Raw genomic sequence first — 17,688 nt, 5'->3', positions numbered from 1 at the left:
CCTGGCAAGCCACTGTTTGCTGTTAAGGAATAGCCCATAGCCACATGACTTTTTTTTTTTTTTTTAATACTTTGGACTGTCCCTATAGTTTGTGGGATGATGACAGTTCACCTTGCAGTGTGAACTCTGCAACTGCTTTCCACCCATTATCACGAGGCCACTGAGTAACATCTACCTGATAACTTGATGGTACTGAATCTCATAAACCAAGGACTTGAGTTAGCTGCTCCATGAAAGCAGAAGTTTCTAGTACTTGTGTTGTGGAAAAACCTGCTGCAAGTCCAGGCCAAGAGGCCACAAAGATGGTCAGAGCCTGTTGAATAGAGCATACGAGGAGAGGCCCATGAAGCTGGGCCACTTCAGTCTGGCAAAGAGAAGGCAAAGGGGGATCTAATTTTGTCTTCTACTATCTGTTGAGGAGTTACAGAGACAATGGATCTAGGCTCTTCTCAGAGGGCCGAAGCAAAAGGACCAAAGGCAACAGCACAAGTTACAACAAGGGAAGTGAAATTTGGGCACAGGAAAAAGGTTTCCCCATGCTAATGATGCATCCCTGGGGCTGCAAGCAGTGAGGGATCTACATCTGTGGAACTGCCTAAACTTGATTGGACACAGCCCTGAGCAGCCTGCTGTAGCTGTGACATTGGCCCTGCTGTGGGCTAGAGCTTAGACCGAAGACCTCCAGGAGGGCCTTTTAATTGGTCTGTACCAAGTCAGAAGTCAGACTCTAATCATTTGTCACTTATTTAGCACTTGTGTCTTTAGATGTGCCCAGGTTTGCAGCACAACTGATTGGCGCCGTTAGATTTCTAGGAAAAGTACTGGAGCCAAGAATGAAATAAGTAGCTTTGTGCCAGTGCTTTAGGCTTTTTGTGCTGTGCCCTGTCTTCAGAGACATTCCTGACATTAAACTTAAATGCTGCTTGGTGTGGATGAACATGGAGGAGAACCTTCCAGGCGGCTCTGCAACGTGAGAATGGTTATTCTGCAGACAAGGCTTTGAAAACTATTTTATTTTATGTATGCCATGGATGGGTTTTGGAGGAAAAAGAGCCAAAACCCAATTCACCTTATCCATTTTGACACGCCTTACTGATGTGTCAAAATACTTTTGACTCAATGAATAGGAGTCAGAAAAAGTGTAATGCAGGGTATATTGGATGGGGGTTTGCACCTGCTGAGGTCTGTAAAGACTTTGGTTACAGTGGGGATGCTCACTCTGGATGTGCTTTCCTCCTCTTCTAGGCTTTCCCTGCTGTCAGGATGAGTGACTGCAGTGAAATCTATGTTCTTCATGCATGTTCGTTGCACACACATGGTCTCTTAACAAAAGAGTTGTAACCTTGTTGTAACTGTATTGTAACCTGTTGTGAGATCCTAGTTTCCCAAGTGGACTGAGCGTTGTGGAGTATCTGCCTTCTCTTTCTTATGGCCCTTCTGTTTTAGTTTAATTGTAGAACCAATGGAGAATTGGTTGCAACTGATGCTGAATTGGGATCCACAACAGCGGGGTGGAGGTTTAGATCCTGAGACTAGTCGTCCAAAGTGTTTCCTAATAATGGATCACATACTGAATTTGAAGGTGAGTGAGGGTTGATACTGGGTTTAAAGGCCTACTGAAAGCATCTCTGAGAACAGAAAGGGTGTTCAGTGGCACAAAGCTATAATCCTGGCATCATCCAGCTGCAAGATCATGAGGAGTATCTTTCTTGGTATGAGGAAGTGAGCGTGTATAAAGCCTGTCTATTGCATGTCTGAAGGCAAAATATCACCAGCAATATTAATCTCTAGGTTTACACTTGGAGGAGAAGAATGACCCTGTATTACTGTCTGTCATCTCAAAAGGACTCACCAAGATCAAGTAATGGCTTAATATTTGCTAGTAACAGTGTTCCTCAACTATCAGGAGTTTACTACTGATGCTGTGACCTCCGGGCCCATGTACCTGTAGTATAACAGAGATTACATTCACCTGACTTTTCCCCTTCAAGTAATTATTGGAGCTTTGCTGGAGTAAGATGAGCTGAGGCAAGCAAGTATAGAAGCCAGAGGATAATTTTGCCTGATCTGGAAGGACTTCAGGGGAATTAAAGCTCAAAACACAAAATATTGTGCCCATAGTTGGGATTTGTCAAAATCTGTATATTGTGGTGTGGTTTGGGTCCTGCAGTCTGACCAGATGCAATAAAACTGTAGAGAGGGCCATGAGAGTCGTGGGAAGACAAGCACTGATATGTAACAGCTTATTTGTATGGAGGGATTAAAGGAAACGTAACTCCATTTTTTGGGAGTAGTACTGGCCAGCATCAGAGACAGCAAGGTTCAAGATGGCCTTTATGCTAGGTTGTCGCCTTTCTTTTGATGTAATTAAGCTGCAGCGTGGCTTGTGAAGGCTATTAGTATGTCTGTTTGTAATTTTCTCTGACATTAGAAGTTACAGGCACAGGCTTTGAGTGTTGTGGGTTTGGTCCTGAACTTGATTATTGTAGTAATTAAAACTCAAACGATGTTCTCAGTCTAACATGTTAATTGCTACATGCTCCCTCGCAGACCTTTGTGTCCTTTGTCTTTGATAGCAGTGACTTGTAATCAACTTGTACTCTTTTTACAGATAGTACACATCCTAAATATGACCTCCGCCAAGATTGTTTCATTTCTCTTGTACCCCGAGGAAAGCCTTCATTCCCTTCAGATTCGGATTGAGTTTGAAACTGGAATAAGTACTGGAAATCAGGAACTGCTGTTAGAAACAGGAATTTGCCTGGACCCTCGGAAACCTGCTTCCCAGTGTGTTATTGATGGCGTAGTAAGAATGATTCTGTTTAATGTCTTTCACATTATCAGGGAATTTAAAATCTTGGGGAAGTTAAATTGCCTTAATCTTTTCCCGCTGGAGACAGTTCTGTAAGTGTAGTAACTTCAGGTATAGCATTATTTCCTTTATCAGCTAACATAAGCAGATTCTTACGGTTATACTCTGTCTAAATATTTAAATAAAGTAACTTGCTAGCAAAGGGTCCTGTCCTGTGTTTCTGTGGGATCTATCAAAATCACATTTTTAAGGCCCCTGATAAGAAGAGTGTCTGCCCACAGTAATAAATTCATAATGTAACAAGGACCCGCTGGGTTACTAGGAGCACTGTTTGAGATTTCTCTTGTTTATGGTCTTTTCTCTTTTCTCACTAGAGAGGCTGGGATAGCTACATGGTCTATTTGTTTGATAAAAGCAAAACTGTCTATGATGGACCCTTTGCTTCTCGGAGTCTGTCTGACTGTGTAAATTACATTGGTAAGTATGCTGGAGAGCAGCTGGGAACTGAAAGCGCTGCTTCTCACGTGATATGAGAGTACACATGCCATACAAATCTGTGTGTATTATCTTGAAGGGCACTGTCTAATTCAGAGAGGACCATTTGAGAAACCTGGAGCAGCCTAACAAAATTTCATCTACAGTGCTGTATCTCCACGTTTTTTAGATTTAACCATTCAGAGAATTTATTGCCCACCCTTTGGGAACTCTCCTATAGAGAAAATTATGAATTCATTTAAGGTTTTTGCCCTTATATTAAATTCTGTGCACTGAACAGTATCTGCCCCACCTAAACACCTGAACCTAAGTATTGCCCCACTTAAACAGAACCATGATGTGAATGAAGGCTTGGGAGATAATATGTGCAACCTGATGTTGTAGCCTAGAGAGGGAAACTTCTGTCTGTACACTACATCCTGGAAAGAAGATTGTATCTTGGGGGCAGTGATTTCATTTGCACAGCCTTCTGATCTGCTGGTGGGTCTTGTCCCTTCACACCCACATAGTGTTACAGTGACATCATGCTGGGAGGTGTTTGCAGAACTTGAGCGATAGGCCACATAGACATCCTTCAGTGGTACCAAGGGTCAGGGACCTTCTTATCTTAGGGTTTAGCATCTGTAGAAGTTATATACGCATCCCTTCTCCTCCCTGTGCACAGGTACAAACAGGTTTTAGCTTCTTGCAGTCCTGGCTCCTGAGACTGGGTGCTTTGGATGCTCATGAGTAGTTGCCCTCCTACAGCTCTTCTAGATATGCTTCTGAATACCATATTAGCATCCTGAGGGTAGAGGTTACCTTTTTTGCCCTGTACTGTCTGTGATAGTTGCATTTCAGCTGCGATCCATCTCTCATGTCTCGCCTAAGTTGAATGAACAGGTGCCTTGCTCTATGCTGCTGATCATTCTGGCACTATACAAGGAAACCCAGCTTACTCTGATCACAGAGACAAGCCAGCGTGTTTGGCCATGTTGCACCAGTTGCTGTCATTCCCTTGCAGAGGTTATGAACTAGAACTGGTCTTTGGAGACACTTGGCAGAGGTTCAAAACCTCTTGTACTGTCTTCCCAGCAGTTTTCAGCTCTAGTGTGTCCATAAACCTATGGGACTGATCCTACTTCTAGTCTCACCAAGCAGAGCCAAGTGTTTGAGACCGTCTAGGCCCCTCTTGAGTTGTTAGGAGTAGAGCCTGCCTATTGCTGCATGGATATTGGTGGGATCTGCTCCAGTTGGTCCCACTTAGTTCTGGTGCTGTTGTCTGGCCCTGGCATTATCAATACACTTTTTTAGACCATGCATGAAAGCTGCTTCTCGGCTTACAGCTTCCCTTACATGTCTCCTGAAACAACAGTGGTCACCTGCAGGACCAAATATACTTCTATGAAGATGTGTGTATATGTATGTATACCCATTATACTTGTATGAAGGACCTTGTATACCTCTATGAAGGAAAAATTAGCGCCAAGGGTCAGGAGACATCTACTAGGTTATTGCATGTAAAGGAAATGCCATGTGACATAAAGCTACTGTTAAGTTGTTGAGTTTTCTTTGGCCTGGCTCTGCAGAAGTTGTGCTGGTTTTCCCTGTCTCCTTTTATTGTCACTCAGGTTTATTCTGATTGGGGTTTTTTTCCTGTGTTCTGGGCTATTTAACTTTGGTGAATATCATTGTGTGGCATCGTGCTGATTCTTTTGGAGCTAAGGCTTTTTACAACATGTTTATTGATACCTACCCCAACGTACTGACAGTTCCCTGTCTGTAGGAGAACATGCCTGAGTCCTGCGTCTTTTCCCCTTAAACATCTACACCAGCAATCTGGGAAGAAATGTACAAAAGTTTGAACACATCTTCAGATGAAACACAAGTCAGGACACTGTCCAATATCAGCTGTTTAAATGGAGCAATTAAATTTACTTTGCTAGCTTGGGCAACTGCTTTAGATAGATGTTTTGTATAAACCCACCCATGGGTCCTGCCTTGTGCCGTTTCATGTAGTGTAAACTGTGTCTGCTAGTGCCATCAGACCAAAGTGGTCAAAGAAATCGGTACTGGAGTAGCTGTGAGTTCAAACGTGAGCTGTTGCCTGGCCAGTAGCAGGCTGTCAATCACTTGGGGAGCCATAGCATGAAAAGCTTATACATGCTTAGGCAGCGTCACACACAAATTGAGCAGATCTTACATGACTTGATCCCTTACTTTAAGCACCTGAAACAGGAATTAGGAATGTTATAAGCACTGAAGTCCTTTCCTAGAGTTGTCCTTTCATTTGTGTACAATTGTGGTTTTTTGCATTCAGTACAGGATAGTAAAATCCAACTACCAATTCCTCAGCTGCGCAAGGTATGGGCAGAAGCAGTTCACTACGTGATTGGGCTAAAAGAAGATTATAGCAGGCTTTTCCAGGGCCAGAGAGCTGCCATGTAAGTTGTTACTCCTCATTCAGAAGATTATTATTCAAATACAGAGACTTTTTGCATGGAAATGTATTATATCTTGGGGCATTTTGGTTACCCAAAGTTTTACAGCCCTCTGCTGTTCTGTACTTTTACACTATAAAACGTAGTTGGGCTGAGAGCTTATTCCACTCCAGGAATTTTCCTGCATAGTGCCTGACATTGATGATAAGTGAAAAAACTTGAACCTTGAATATAGTCACAAACTCACAGAATAGCTGAGGGTGGCAGGGACCTCTGGAACTCCTCTAGTCCAACCCCCCTGCTCAAGCAGAGTCACCTAGAGCTGGTTGGCCAGGACCATGTCCAGAAAGCTTTTAAATATCTCCAAGAATGGACACTCCACAACCTCTCTGGGCAACCTGTGCCAGTGCTTGGTTACCCTCACAGTTAAAGAGAGTTTCTTGATGTTCAGAGGGAGCCTCCTGTATTTCATTTTTTTGCCTATTGCCTCTGGTCTTGTCACTGGGCACCACTGACGGGAGCCAGTCATGCTCTGTGCTCGGTGCACCCTCCCTTCAGGTATTTGTACGTTTTGATCCCCACTCAGCCTTCTCTTCTCCAGACTGAACAGTCCCAGCTTTCTCAGCCTTACCTCACAGGAGACATGCTCCCAGTCCCTTAATAATGTTCTTAGCCCTTCATTGGCCTCTGTCTAGTATGTCCATGTCTCTGGTGTGGTAGGGAACCCAGAACTGGACCCAGGTCTGGCCCCGCCAGTGCTTAATAGAGGGGAAGAATCACCTCCCTCAGCCTGCTGGCAACATTCCTCCTAAAGCAGCAAAGAATAGTCATTTCACAAGTGGTAGCAGAATGAGTGGAAATGTTTGTTATATTTGTAGGGTTTGGTCCTGTGATTGAATCACAGAATGGGCAGTGTCATATATTTCAAGTGATATAAAAGGTGCCAACATTTACCGGGGCAACATGCACTACAGGACCTTGTAAATACTAAGAAATACTCTAAACTGCACAGACCATTGAACTGAGTTTGACAGAAAAACTGGCAAATAAGGAAGTACTTTCTCTTTTGCTTGCCGAGGACCTGCAGCTTCTGAGGATATGAGATGGAGTCTATGACCCCACTGAGACTCCCTGTTCCAAGGAACTAACAAAATTTTTTGCTAGCTATGTCTTTCCTTCAGGTAATGTGACAGCACTGGCCACATCAGTCCAGATAAGCTTTTCAACTAACATGTGCTGTTCTTACTTAATTTTTTAGGCTCAGTCTTCTTCGGTATAATGCCAACCTAATCAAAATGAAAAACAATATGGTGTCAGCATCTCAGCAACTGAAAGCAAAGCTGGAATTTTTTCATCAAAGCATTCGCCTTGACCTGGAGAGATACAGTGACCAGATGGCTTATGGCATATGTACGTTTTCTGTAATGCTTGCCTGGGTGTCTTGTCTGATCCTATAAAGGATCAGACTGGCTATGAAGGACTGTGGGTAAGAACTAGCTTAAAAGAAAATGAATGCTGGTGCTGCCATTGTGTTCCTTGGCATCTTTATGGGTATGTTTTAGCTGAGGCAGATGCAGAAGAGTTTGGCAGAAGCAGAGGCAGAAGGATAAAAAGTAACATGTTTTTGGGGACCTTCAGTGACAGTGAAACAGGTGGTCAGCTGTTCCGCACTGAGAAAACCAACCTAAGAAAACTGGAGTATTAATAGTACTGGTGATGTAAATGTTCGCTATTTATTCACTCAGAGTCTAATTCATTTGGAGCTGTCGCTGAGCATAAAGTGGAGGGCAGAGTTGCTGCGCTTGATGTGCAGTGGAAGGGCCACTAACCTTCCATGGCAGAAGAAACAGGCATGGTGACTGTAGAAACACCATGTTGAACAGCGCTAAGGGAGCAATTCTGCTGTGCTTGATAGAAGAAGGTAGCATTAGTCAGGATGAGAGACGAGGTGAAAAAGCACCAGCTACAGTTTTATTGTCACAGAAATGTCTGGGTCTTAACAAATGCTGTTCAGGGGAGAATAATGGGACTTATGCATAGTTTGGATATATGGCTAAAAACTGAAACTTGAGTCAAAGATTATGACTGGGCTGAAGGATGATGGAAAATGAAAGACTCAATGAACTGGTTTTGGACAGTCTGTGTTCAAAAGTGGCAGTTGTTGAGCTTAATGGTGGAGTTTAAAGACTCAGACTCATTTCCAGCTAGTGATTGCAAACAGTGAAATCCTACCAAAGAGTTTGTATGTGAGTTAAGATCCGGCATGAAGTTCTTAAGGTGCAGCTTTGCTGTCTCTCTGTGATCTCTGGGTCATGACTCCTGCATGGAGATACAGCGTCATGACCTTTGTGTTTAAATTCAACTGATGTATGTAAAGTTTATGTCATGCTTTATTTTTGTGTCGGTATCTTTTTATAAATTAACAGCTTTCTTCTCTTCAGCTTCAGAAAAGATGCTCAAAGCCTGGAAGGAGATGGAAGAGAAGGCCTCTCAGTGTGCCCAGGTAGGGGATATTACAGAAGCTTCATTAACTCTCTGTGGAAATCATGACATTGTATGTACCACTGTTCTGTCCCTTCAGTGTGTTTCACATCCTGCTGGCTGTGAGAGTGTGAATATCATTAGAGATGCATTAAAAAAGAAACAGCCCCCAGTCCCCAAGTGTTTGAATATAGTGATTTTAACAAAACCAGTCACTAGATTCAGTTGTCTGTGTAGGAAAAGACTATAGAGACATATTATTTATTGTGCAAAAGTAGTGGTGCTGCGATGGACAAGAGTCTTCCTGATTGGATTTATTGCAGACAAAAATTTCCATTGCTAAAAGCTGAAAATAATACCAATCACTTACTATGCAGCAATTTCAAAATTGCAGTACTTGATTTAGGAGTACAGGCATAAATTTCTGGTATTCTGCAAGCAAATATGCAAACTAGTTTTTAATAAGAGTCATCCTTAATAAATTCAGAGTGGAGCTAGAGTCGGTTCTTATTCTGTGAGTAGTCCTAATAGTTCATGCTTTTGCTTGTGGTTTATGGACAGTTAAGCTGACATAATGGCTTTGTTTCTCAGAGAGCTAGTTCTCTGCAAAAGGCTAGTTGAAATTTATCTACTGCTTAGAATTCTGATCTCTGTTTTCTGGGAATGAACATTTTAATTTTACCTCCACTGAAAATGATGACAAGACAGAGGCCTATTTGACAGAGAATAGTTTTGCCTGCAGTTCTGTCTAGACATTTATAGGGAAGGAATAAGCTTTTAGCTGTGAAAACTAGGGACAGAGTTAGGATAATTGTAGTTTATTGTCAAAAGCTGTTTCTTCTGTTGGATGTACTGAATAAAGCTTGGGAGAAGGGAGCATTCAGAACAAGTTCAAGGAAAAATCAGCACATTTGTAATGTATTTCTGAGAGCGGAGGTCTTGAAAATATCTCAAAATGTACTGGTTTTTTTGTGATAGCAGCCAGCTGCAGGAGTGCCAAGAACATTGCATGTTCTGCTGACCAGGACTGTCATGTGGTTTGCTGCTTGATGTCTTGTATTTCTTCTCCCCTGCAGGGAGTTTTTGTATTGGCTCTCATAGGAATACAGAGCACAGTGATTAATACATAAAAGTCCCAGACACCATTAGAAACAGAAACAATAAATTACATTGTCTTATTTTTTTCTGCTATGAAGGAACAGACTGGGTAATTCAGGTTCTGGCATCTGTTACCTATCTTCATCTAAGTCAAAAGGTTCTTGGAGCCTTAATTTTGCTTGGTCATATGATGGAGGTGGGAGAATTGGGACTCCCACCTGAATTCACCTCTGTTCAGCTCTTTACATTTTGGGATCTTGTTGCTCCTTGTTAGGAAGCAAGAAAGATAAAAGGGAGGCTATTTCTAACAGAATAACTCAAAGCTGTCACTGGCTGTTCCCAGAAAACCAGGAACCTCAACAAATATTGAAGACAGAATTATATTCTGTCTTCAAGCTGTGCAGTCCACTTACATGGTATAACTATGTCCGTTTATCAGGAATGGAAAATGTTTTCCTCTGTAATACACTGTGGTATCTCAGCCTATCTAGTGGGCAGCTTAACTTCTGTGAATTCAAGAGACACAGTTATGCTGTGTGGTGAGTCGTGATGGTCCAGATAAAGACATTTCTTTTGATAACAGGGTTCACTTCACATTTTTCTCACAATCTGATTCTTTTTTGACAATGTGGCTGCTCATTTCTTGGTTTATCCTTTACCTGCAAGACCTAGAGGCGTCCCTTTGTGGTCAAGGGGTCACATCTCATTTATACAGCCTCATACCAAGTATTTCTGCAGTTTCAACAAGGAGTATTTTCTGGATGGTGTTCAATTTTTAGATCCTGCAGCTCCAGGTTAGAAAGGAAAAGCTTTCTAACAGTGACCAGTGTTTTCTTAACCGTGCTGAGGATCTCCAGTGCATGTTTGGCACCACATACTTACTTCTCATGCTCGGAAATGCTGGCTGCCTCACCAGACTGACTGTGAGGGTTTGGCATAAAATTAGTATCTTTTATATTGCTTTGAGGAAGATGTGAAATACCAGAGAAATGTCAGACCAAAATGCGTGTGGGAGGGTAAAGTGTGAGAGCATCCTCTGTCCATACTGTAAGAGTAGGAGAAAAACTTTACTGCTGGAACATATGTAGAGCCAGGGAGTCTGTGTATGTGTGTGCAGCATGCATCTCAAAGAGAGATCATTTATGAAGAAACTGATTTTTCTCATCCAGTGTGGATGTCTGAGATCTGGATCTAGGTGATATCATGCACTGAGAACAGTAACCTCAATTATTGTAGGAGCAGTCATGTCATAGAGCTTTTTTGCTTTTTTTCTCCTGAACTCTGCATGGAGTCAGCCCATTATCCAAACAAGTATTCTGGGGATCTTTATCTATTGCTCTCATTCTTCAGTTTGATTTGTAACTACATTTTGCCATTAGGCTGAAGATATCGGGTATCTGGATGAGCAGATCATGGCTCTGCACACAGAAATTGTAGAGCTCCAGAAGAGTCCATACGCAAGGCGCCAAGGAGAGGTTATGGAGAGCTTGTAAGTCCTATACTTACTAATTTTATTGCACATAAATGGATTTTGTATATGTCAGTGTCTGAGGGTTTGCTTTTTTCTTTGTTGGTGGCTCCCTCAGCACTTTGACACGCACTCGTCACTTTCTGCAAACTACGAGTACAGAATAGCTTGCAATCAGTTTTAAGATCGTTTTGCTGGTAAAAGTGAAGGTCCCACCACTTGCAGCTGTACATGCCTCCTTTGTCTTGAAGTTCTAACGATTGCTTGGCAGCCTTATAATAAGGCAGAACAGGACGCTGCTCTCTCCAAAAGTTAGCAGTGCAGGATTAACATTCAGTCACAGGACTAAACTCATCTAACTTGCCTAACTTACCCTGCAGCCACACAACAACTAGACCTGGGGACACATGGAGAAAACAGTTGGGAAGGACAGGACACTTCCTGACACTGACTATAAAACTTCATCTTAGAAGAGGATAGTCCTCGGATATATCTTGGTCTCAACTGAGGATGCATGCAGAGGATTTCTTTTTGCATTGGAGAAGAGTGAATTTTATAGTGTTGAGTGAGAAAATTATGACATCATTCTAAAATCCTGTTAAAGGTCTTCAAAATGTTTTCAAAGCAGAGATAAATAACGACTTGTGGATACTGTTTGGAAACTTGAAGTATTACAATATGAAAGAGCTAAGTGGTATTATTGACCATAGGAAGATGTAGGAAGCAATTATTGTAGTTTGGGCTGTTGCTGGGAGCACAAGTGGCAATTATAAGAGCGAGGGATCAATTAGTTACCAAAATTGAAATGCCACTAATTTATTTTTTTTTTTAATCAGAGCTCTTCTGAATGACTCTGAGTATTCTGGGAGGAAACACTGCCTGTTCCTGGCATGTTCTCCCCACTCTATTTGTGCAGAGCTAGATCAGCTAAGTTGCTTTTTGTCTGTGTGTAGTTGCAGGAACAGTGGAACTAGTGCCCGGGGGAGGAAGTGGTGGAAGGGAGAAACTACCTCTTGCAGCAGTAGTCCACATTCAGAGCAGCTTAAACTAATTGTGAATCTGTTTCCTAAAACTATTTTTTTTTTTAAAGTAATTTCACGACTGTAAACCCAAGGCTGCATCAGCTATTTTTGGGGTATTTAAAGTGTGCTCTAGGCTGTTCATTATTCTTGTCTAAAGCTATTCCTCTTAATAAGAGTGAAGTGAAGAGCAGATTGAGTCCCCTGCTTTTTATTTTTTGGGGCTGTAGGAAGGCATACTGCAGAGCACTACCTTAAGGTTTGATTTATACAGCCATGAGGCACACATGGATCCTGGGTGATCTCAGATTTGTCTGACAGTTGTGGATGCTAATGTTCTCTTTTTTTCCCAATGCAGCAGGAGTAAAGAGTACCTCTCCCTTGTCCTTGGCTGATGCAGGAGTTTCACGATGGATAACTATCCATCATGCTAGAAATGCTGACTTACATAAGCAGAAGCAGCTTGCATGATCTCTTGAAACAGTACAGCTAGGGGGAAGAGGAGGCCTGGTGAGGGCCCAATAGCAGAGTTAGGTCTAGCTGAACTGCTTCATGTTTCTGACAGACTTTTGATTTAGAACAGTGAAGATTTGTTCAAGGGTGGAAGCTTCAGCATTTGGCTGCTTTTGATGAAATATTTGAAAGAAGTAACGTTTATTTAATGGGAAGAAGAGAAACAGTCCCTTTTGTTTATTGTGGTGCAGCTGTCTCCTTCCATTTGCAGAGTATCACTAAAATTCAGGCAAAAAAATGAAGAACAAGAACAATAATTTCTCAGGCAGTTGTGCAGAAGTACCTATAGTTACAAAAATTAAGTTTCATAGTGAAGGATACCACAGAAGGAAAACACAGCTGAGCCATGTGAAAATTTGAAACTGAAAATAATCTCCAGTTGGTATGATTATCTGAGAAGAAAATGCCTAATCAAAGGAAAAGAGACAGCTTTTAGGGAGGAGTTGGTTTCCATTACAGAAAGACCATCCCTGTGTTCCAAATGTTATACTTCCATACTAACTGTAGAAGGTGGCAGCTCCAATCTGTGAGGTTCAGCAAGGCCTGACTTAACTGCAGTGGTTTTTTTCCTTGAGTTACCTGCTTGTTGATACATGTGTGAATCATTTTCTTCTTTTTAAAGGGAACAGAGAGCCATAGACCTGTACAAGCAATTAAAAACAAGACCTCCAGGTATGGAAGGAGATGATTCAAAGACTGTTTCACACTTGTACCCCATGACTCATATTTACGAACTCAAACCCAGAAAATACTGTTTAGGAGAAGGCAAATTACTTTATTAAAGTTAACACGACTCAAGGGCATACCTTAAGATGATTTCTTCTTTTTGCTGAGCCTACACCTTTCCCAAATTCTGTAGTCTTGCTCCTCAGCCATGGGTTTGTCTTCTGGCTTTCAGTCTTGGAGCATCTGTCCTGGACACATGTGTCTGCCTTCTGGCATTCTCTACCTTTTTTCCTGCCCCCAATACTATTGATTTACTTGCCCCAGACATGGGAGAACTGCTATTCCTCTGTCATCACTTTAACCCAAGGGCAATCTCTTCTCCTCTGCTCTTCTGTCATGGATGGAGTATTATGTTTGGGGAGTATTATGTGCTGATCATAGTAACTGGTGAGCAGAAAGATTTAGTTACTTGTGTGTTTAGGAACTACCTGCCGTTGTTATTTAATCCAGTATCTAGACAAAAGAGTGGCTGGAATAATGTACTTACTTATAGCATATTATATATACTCTATATATTATAATATATAATAATACATTAGATTTATATTTATTATATGTTTTATATATATACACCCATGAAATATATATATATTACACATATAAACTATAGAAAGAAGAGACATTAAGGAAAAGTTGTGCCTAGTGAGAGATTGTGACAGATTTTAAGATGTTTCATTGTGTTTCAGTTTGCTTGGCTGCACTCATTAAGTCTAATCTTTCCTTGACTCTGGGTGTTTGTGTCCAGAGTGCTGCTTGCTGAAGAGCATTTTACTAACGTGGTGATTGATGGCCCTTCCAGATCATGCCTACAGTGACAGCACGGACATGGTGAAGATTATTGTGCAGACAGTACAGAGCCAAGACCGAGTTCTCAAGGAGCTTTTTGGCCATCTCAGGTACTTTATGCAGGAAAAAAAACCAAACGCAACTTGCAGCATATGTAGCTTTGTGGCAGGAAAGGAGAGGGAAAACCATGTCCATAGGTATACTATACTTTTCTTGTAGCAATATTAATTCTGTTTCCTTGTGTCTGTGTTGAATTTCCACTTACTTTTTTAAAACATGTAGCTAATGTGTGTAGTTTGTAGGGAAGGGGAGGAGAATGGAATGGCTTGTACTGTTAGCATCCAAGAATTCGCTTTAAAATGAGACAAAATCTGCCAATGTTTAGGTTGGGGTTAAAATCTTAAGGAAAAAAAGAAGTAGTGTAACAGCTGAGAAGATAACCACAGTGGTTTTCTTCATTAATTCTTCAGTTAGCTCAGAAAAAATGCCATTATGCAGATCTCAGTAGTCAGAAAAGCATCGTTTAATTTTCTTTTCATGTGTGGCTTATGCTTAGTAGATCACATAAAGTTGTTAGCTGTGGTATAGTCAGCTCACAGAGACCAACGTGGAGAAGAGAAGATTAATAAAATACTATGGCTGAGTTGCTGTGCTGTCCATCATCATCAAGATCAATTTCTGCATTTCAAATAAGAGCTTATATTGTCAGTATTAATAGTAGTGTTGTCTGCCTGCTTTTTTGAGCCTTAACTGGACTTGGAAAAGTTCAGGTGTCTCTCCAGTCTTGCAGGTTTTATACCTGCAGCTGTCACAGTGCTGCACTAAGAGAAAGGGGTTTTCTAACAGAATTTTTCTTGAATACCAAGGTGAGGCTTTTGATTTTACTTGGACATGTTGCCACACAAGATGGAAAGTAACTTTGTGTTTGTTTTTTATTATAGCAAGCTCTTGGGCTGTAAGCAGAAGATCATTGACTTACTTCCAAAGATTGAAGAGGCTCTAAATAACATCAAGGAAGCTGACAACTCAGTAATGCAGATGCAGGGCAAAAGACAAAGGGAAATATGGCATTTGCTGAAAATTGCTTGTGTAAGTAGCTTTTGGACTATTTGTTTGCTCTTCCTTCTGGCGCAAGAGCCAGGAGACATCAAATGAAACTCTGAAGAGACCAACAAGGGATAACTTCCAGGCACAGTTGATTTTACTGTAGAGAAGGGAAGTTTGAGATGCTAAAAGTTGACACAAGTTTCAAAAGGGTGTAGATGAATTCATGGAAAAGAAGCCCAGTAGAGGAGTCCTTGGTCCCACTAAGTCATCAAACTGCAAATCGCTGGAGGCTGGAGTATGGTAGTCTTGCTGTGCTCTGTGCCTTGTTCGTACTTTCCCTGAATGTCTAGTGTGGGCTGCTGCTGGAGGACGTACACTGGGATAGGTGAACTTCAGCCTGATATATTAAACCTATTGTAATTTTAGTGCTGCAAAAGTGAAATAGATACGCTTTCCTAGTTAAAGGCGTTTTAACACTATGCTGGTTTTTCTGCATCAATATACAGCTGAAGCCATCTCCTGATTTCCGTATGCCTGCATTCAGGGCCAGCCTAGGAAACACTTATGTCTTTCCCCTGTAAGGAGAGTTGCTGCTGTGCATGACTCACGGCTTAGGACATGGCACCACGTCCTAATGCTTTCATGTAGAAGACAGGCCATGTACAACCTTGGGTGACTTACATGCAGACACATTTGGTACCAGCTATTTGCAGAACTGTGAAGGGTTCTATCAGCTGACTTGCCAGCCACAAGCACTGCCTAGATTGCATGTTACAAACAGTGCTTATGTTTAATCGCGAGTCTTGCATACAAAATAATTAAATTTTTTTTACAATAAATTTACCAAAAAAAAACGATTTACAAAAAATCCTTTGTCTGTCAAGCAGATTAATTTCTTTTTTCTAGACTCAGAGCTCTTCTCGATCACTGGTGAGCTCCAGCCTGGAAGGAACAACCTCGACTTCAGCAGCCACGTGGCTTCCACAGAGCTCCTCAGGGAGCATACCTCACCCCCTGTCATCTATGGCAACTCCTGAAGATGGGTAAGAGCTGTTGGGAAAGGAGGCCACTCCCGAGAAGTCAGTGTAGCCATTTTGTATGTGCACACTCTGAAATCCTGTCCTCTGCCACTGGAGTCTCTAGTACTAAGGGGCATGTCTTCACCACATCCCCTGTGGTGGTTTCAGGATATGGTGGGCAAGGAGAGTTTTGACATACTAGGCTGTCTCTGAAGGCAACATTGTTAAACTCCTGACAGGAATTGTGGTAATTTACTTCTGGCCACACCACAGCAAAATGCAGCAATGAGATTTTGAGCCAAGATGCAGTTTCTTTTCGTGCCCAGGTTCTAGTGCAAGTCCCAGATAAATCAGGCCATACTTAGTGCTTTACAGCTTCAGTGATTTTAAAAAGTTTTAATTCAAATGGAGGTCTGGAGTCGGGGTCAATACTAAGCAATCCATCTGGTCTAATGGTGGGTTTTTTATCCTTCCAAAAAACGTTTCAGCAGCTCATAGGTTACTAATGCTCTAAAACATCAAGAATTAGGTTGAACTCTTTATTCAGAAACTTCTGCTCTCTGGTCCTGCGCAGGTTTCACATATTACTCTCAGCTAAAGCACTGTGCTATTAATTTCTTGCATGTCATGTTATTCTGTCTTGGGGTTGGATTTGGTTATTAAGGCCCCTCTCTCTCAGCCAGTCCTAGCTGAGTAAAAGATTTGTCAGGAACTGAATGTTTTTATTCTTTACTTCATTAGCAATTTTACTTACAGTCAGCATAACAGAAGGGAAGGTGCCCCATATACTGCTCAGCCCTCTATCCACAGCAGTGCTGGTTTGGCAGGGGGCTAGGGCGTGGGTGGTGAACATTGGCATCAAACCATTTGGCCATCTGTTCCTTTTTGGGTGGTCAGGGAAATCCCAAGGTTCTGAAGATACACGTCTTCTAAGCAGGCTGTTGCTGGAAGTCAGCTGAATTCTCTGAAACCCTGAGCAACCTTCTCTGCTTCCTCTTTTCTGTCTGCTGCAGCAGGGCACATTTTGCCTGAGTAATGTGGCGTGTTCACCTTTTAATAGGTGCTTTCCTGAGCAAGGTGCCTTTAGGTTGCCTCAGAGCTTCTCTTCAAACCCTGACTTCACTGCACAAGGCACTGTACAAAAATTCAATAGTTGTAAACCTTATGGGGAGCAGGCAGTGATTTCAGGCCCCTTGTACTCAGTTCACTTCCTAGGTTCTGTTAAGGCTGAGTTTCAGTGTGGTTTGTGCAGTCTGTGTAGAGAAGGAGTGCAGATCCAAACTTCCAGGGTGGGGGTCTGCAGGATGCCACCTCAAGGCATGTTTTTGTGCCCTACAAGGTAGCTCCTATGATTGCAGAGAACTCCTGTAAATTATTCTTTTGAGTTGTTTGGGGTTTGGGTGGGTTCTGGTTTTTTTTTCCCCCAGTGCAGAGCCTTTTGGTGTTGGTGTTACTTTGTGTTTTACATCTGCCATCTTATGCCTTCCCTTCCCTGCAGGGAAGATTTTGCCCACGTGATAGAAGAGAATCTGAATTACCTCGAACTGTTTAGCAGTATTTTGCAGGAGGTGAGACAGGAGCAGAACAGCAGCATGATGGTAAGTCTGTTGATGTATCTCTGAGGACCTGAATTTGAAGAGTCACAGCAGGGTCATTTAGGGGTGTGGAGAACTCCTTAAATGGGGTCATTCGTGATGATGTGAATTGCTGTGTCTGGCATGTGATGTCTGTCATCCCTCCTGGACTCTGTTAACATGCCGCTCCTTATGGAAGGTAGCGCTTGGTGCTAGTGTTAGCCAAGTGG

General features: G+C 42.1%; 1 protein-coding gene across 3 annotated transcripts in view; it reads left to right on the top strand.

Annotated features, from left to right (window-relative positions):
* The window catches only part of CHUK (component of inhibitor of nuclear factor kappa B kinase complex), a gene marked incomplete at its 5' end in the record, with an annotated part of 31,554 nt that overhangs the window by 11,683 nt on the left and 2,183 nt on the right, over positions 1-17,688 (top strand). For all 3 annotated transcript variants that reach the window (XM_080401593.1, XM_080401594.1, XM_080401595.1), the window contains 12 exons: positions 1,447-1,582; positions 2,612-2,806; positions 3,187-3,289; positions 5,607-5,730; positions 6,986-7,137; positions 8,169-8,230; positions 10,686-10,795; positions 12,929-12,978; positions 13,832-13,928; positions 14,760-14,907; positions 15,772-15,908; positions 17,383-17,482. In XM_080401593.1, the coding sequence (XP_080257719.1) occupies positions 1,447-1,582; positions 2,612-2,806; positions 3,187-3,289; positions 5,607-5,730; positions 6,986-7,137; positions 8,169-8,230; positions 10,686-10,795; positions 12,929-12,978; positions 13,832-13,928; positions 14,760-14,907; positions 15,772-15,908; positions 17,383-17,482 (1,414 nt within the window). The remainder of the gene's footprint in view (positions 1-1,446; positions 1,583-2,611; positions 2,807-3,186; positions 3,290-5,606; positions 5,731-6,985; positions 7,138-8,168; positions 8,231-10,685; positions 10,796-12,928; positions 12,979-13,831; positions 13,929-14,759; positions 14,908-15,771; positions 15,909-17,382; positions 17,483-17,688) is intronic.

Source organism: Falco punctatus (assembly GCF_963210335.1).
Source record: "Falco punctatus genome assembly, chromosome: 9".
In the NCBI taxonomy this organism is placed as follows: Eukaryota; Metazoa; Chordata; class Aves; order Falconiformes; family Falconidae; genus Falco; species Falco punctatus.
Note: the sequence above shows the minus strand (reverse complement) of the source record. Positions and strands in the feature narration are given on the sequence as shown.